This window comes from Palaemon carinicauda, chromosome 21 (genome assembly GCF_036898095.1).
Source record: "Palaemon carinicauda isolate YSFRI2023 chromosome 21, ASM3689809v2, whole genome shotgun sequence".
NCBI lineage: Eukaryota > Metazoa > Arthropoda > Malacostraca > Decapoda > Palaemonidae > Palaemon > Palaemon carinicauda.
Window position 1 is genome coordinate 112,948,482 of NC_090745.1, and position 4,289 is coordinate 112,952,770.

Below are 4,289 nucleotides of genomic sequence, written 5' to 3' on the forward strand. Positions count from 1 at the left end.
GAAATAATAATAATAATAATAATAGTAATAATAATAATAATAATGATAATAATGATAATAATAATTACATCAAAATTTAATGTTATTTTATTATTTTTTTTTTTTCAGGACGACGAAGAATCCTTCGAAATGTTCGCCATATATTGTGGGCTGGCTCTTCACCACGCTAAACTCTACGACAAGATCAGACGTTCAGAACAGAAATACAAAGTGAGTTACGAGTCGTTTTATGTATTTGTAAACATTGCTTATCTGAATATTCACAGAATTGTAGTATTCATTTTTGTGTATATGTGCATATATGTATGTATGTTTATCTGAGATTTCATGTTATATTCATCTTTCATTTTGAGATATTATTTATGTACTTAAATTTATATATTTATATATTTATATATATATATATATATATATACATATATATATGTATATATATATACCCATATATATATATATATATATATACTGTGTGTATATATATATATATATATATATACTGTATATATATATGTATATATATATATATATACTGTATATATATAATATTTATGTATATATATGTATATTTATATATATCTATATATTAAATCTATATATTAAATTGTATTATTACATCGTATAAGAGGTTGCATAGAGTTAAGTGAGTGATCAGGGTAGATTATTAATTCATCATTAAAATATTCCAATCATTTAGTGGCTTTCGCTAATAATTTTTCGTTTTTTTTTTTTTTTTTCAATTAGAAATTTTTATTTCAAATAACATCTCTTGTTATAAGTAAAGAAGTTACAGTGGCCTTTGATCTTGCAAAATTGGAGGAAGTTCTGTTTTCTTAATAGACATTCCATGTATACGTTTTGTCTTCTTTACAAATTTTCCCTTATGATAATTAGAAATGAAACTATAAGAGAGATTACTCGGGTGCCATATGGGGATGAGATCATGATGAGGGGTAGATGGAGATGGTTTGGGCATGCTCTTCGCACTCCCCTAGAGAGATTAGCTCATCAAACCTTTAAATGGGCTCCACAAGGCACTAGACGAATTGGAAGACCCAGGCCTACATGGCTGAGGACTATGAACCACGAAGTAGATGATAATGAATGGCGAAGTAATGAATTAAAAGCTCAAGATAGAGACGACTGACGAACTAACCGAGGCCCTTTGCGTCAATATGTGTGGGAGAAGATGATGATGAAAATATTTATTTATATAGGCAAATGTTATAAGATAAATACTGTTGCCCTGATCATCCTAAAGATGAAAATTTATAGAGTTATTAAAAAACCAAATAAATGTCATTATTTCATTTCTATAAGTGTGGTGGATTCAAAATATAATTAATAATAGGGAAATATCAATAGACCTTACATAATAGATACTTTAAAACCTTAGAATATTTTATCTTTTTCTGTACAAAGCAAATTTTTTTGTAAACTCCACAGATCTTGCTGTATTAACCTATCCCTTTTCATCATGGACAACAAAGGTGAAAAAGGAGAAAAAAAAAAATAAAGAATTACGGAGTAAAAGGTTACGAAAAATACAGAATCCACCATCTGTGACGTCACACCGAATCTGGAAACAAACATCCATTTGCTAAATGGGCGTAACCTTCACGAGTTACGACAATAGAATTTGACCTTTAATCAAAGACGACATAAAGACTGCTTTACTTCCGTCGCTAGTTTCCCTCCCTCCTAAGATTGGTTATCAGAATGGGAAAGAGAGAGAGAGAGAGAGAGAGAGAGAGAGAGAGAGAGAGAGAGAAAAAAAAAAGGGGGTAACTTTTGACTATGGGATGTCTCTGCTATTTTATTGTGTTTCATATAAGAGAAGATAATAAGAGAGCAATAAGAGAGATGTTTGCCCTCTTATTGTTCTTATTGAGCGTTGAGATTTCTTTTATTAAGTAAAGGGCATATCGTGTTCTGGTTAATTCAGTCACTAATATCACTATAGTATGATGCAATCTCTCTCTCTCTCTCTCTCTCTCTCTCTCTCTCTCTCTCTAGCATAATGCAATATATACCTTTCAAACATCTCTCTCTGTCTCTCTCTCTCTCTCTCTCTCTCACTGTAGCATAATGCAATATATACCTCTCTCTCTCTCTCTCTCTCTCTCTCTCTCTCTCTCTCTCATATTTAATTAGATGTCATTTTCTAATCTGGTATACAGGATAACAACCAACATGAATCTTATATTTTCCCTATTTATCGTGGTATGACAATGAAACAATCTCCAATAGATTTTGTAGATTTGAAAACAAAGCCCTCAGAAGGATATTAGGAGTTAAATGGCAGGACAAGATTAGAAATGAGTTAAATGGCAGGACAGGATTAGAAATGAAACTATAAGAGAGATTACGCGAGTGCCATATGTGTATGAGATCATGGTGAGGGGTAGATGGAGATAGTTTGGGCATGCTCTTCGCACTCCCCAAAAGTGAAAAGTTCACTAAACTTTCAACTGGGGTCCACAAGGCACTAGAAGAGTTAGAAGACCCAGGCCTACATGGCTGAGGACTATGAAGCATGAGGTAGGAGATGATGGATGGAGAAGTATTGATTTAAAAGCTCAAGATGCGAAATCTAAGCGAGGCCCTTTGGAGGAGATGATGATTGATTGATTGATTGATAGATTGAATGTTTTATGATGATGATGACGATTTTATTGACGTTATCATTTTTTTATCTTTAAGAAAAGGAAGAAAATTAGAAAAACTAGTGTAAAATCTACCCAGGTTTCGATAAATTTCATCATATTTTTTTTTCCCTCGAGAAAAATGAGCAGAAACCCATGACATGCATGAGCACAAATCTGGTCGAATTATTATTATTATTATTATTATTATTATTATTATTACTTGCTAAGCTAAAACCCTAGTTGGAAAACCAGGATGCTATAAGCCCAAGGGATCCAGTAGTAAAAAATAGCCCAGTGAGGAAAGGAAATAAGCAAATGAATAAACTACGAGAGAAGTAATGAACAATCATAAAAAATAGTCTAAGAACAGCAACAACATTAAGTTGGATCTTTCATATACAGACTATAAAAACTTCAAAACTGTAAAAACTGGGTTATTTGCCCTTTTGGAGCCTTTGGCCTTATAGCATCCTGCTTTTCCAACCAGGGCTGTAGCTTGGCAAGTGATAATAATAATAATAATAATAATAATAATAATAATAATAATAATAATAGTAATAATAATAATAATAGTAGTTATAATAATAATAATAATAATAATAATAATAATAATAATAATAATAATAATAATAATAAGAGAAACAAGATAGAATAGCATGCCCAAGCGTACCCTCAAGCAAGAAAATATCTCTTAATTAACGGGGATGGCCTCATGGAAAAACACTACGAAACGGTCACTGCTATATTCATACTTTAAACTGCTAAACCAAAGATGGACATCATGGAGCATAGGATCTTACACCCCCCCCCCCCCCCCTCTTCCGTCACATTGCCCACTGGAATAGAAATCTTAGAAAAAGAATGATAACAACGTGAGGTTTCTTTCATTCTCCCGAAGACTCTCAACTCATCTCATTAGCTGCCTCTCTCGTAATAGAGGTGAAGGAGATATTGTCTCTAATTTGGATGTCTCCATTTATTATCTACGATTCTTTTATGATTTTGCTTCCTCTGGTTCTATATATATATATATATATATATATATATTATCATCACCATCTCCTCGTACGCCTATTGACGCAAAGGGCCTCAGTTAAATTTCTCCAGTCTTCTTTATCTTGAGCTTTTAATTCAATACTTCTCCATCATTATCTTCTACTTCGCGTTTCATAGTGAATGGATATGGATATATATATATATATATATATATATATATATTTACATTTACATACATACTAATGTACGCGACCCATCAAAATGACAGCTAAAGATTTAGATAGACATGCACGCACAAGCAATTCTCTCTCCTTTGGGTATGACTGCTATATATATATATATATATATATGTGCGTGTGTGTGTGTGTGTGTGTGTGTGTATTTATATCTATATATATATATAAATATATATATATATATATATACATACATATATATATATATATATATATCTATATCCAGACACTTGCTCTTTATTATCATATAGGAAAGATATGGGGGTTTATATTTATCTATATATGCTCAAACGTAAATTATGAATGATATTGGATTCCAGAAAACTTATATAAAACTTTTACATTGTTGGATAAATGCCACTTCAAAATTGTCAATACATAACTGAAATTTCATTTAACTTATATTTTTGCC

General features: G+C 31.2%; 1 protein-coding gene across 1 annotated transcript in view; it reads left to right on the forward strand.

Annotated features, from left to right (window-relative positions):
• The window catches only part of LOC137615420 (probable 3',5'-cyclic phosphodiesterase pde-5), a 337,922-nt gene that overhangs the window by 232,510 nt on the left and 101,123 nt on the right, over nucleotides 1–4,289 (forward strand). The window contains 1 exon segment of the mRNA XM_068345291.1: nucleotides 109–210. Coding sequence (XP_068201392.1) covers nucleotides 109–210 — 102 coding nt within the window.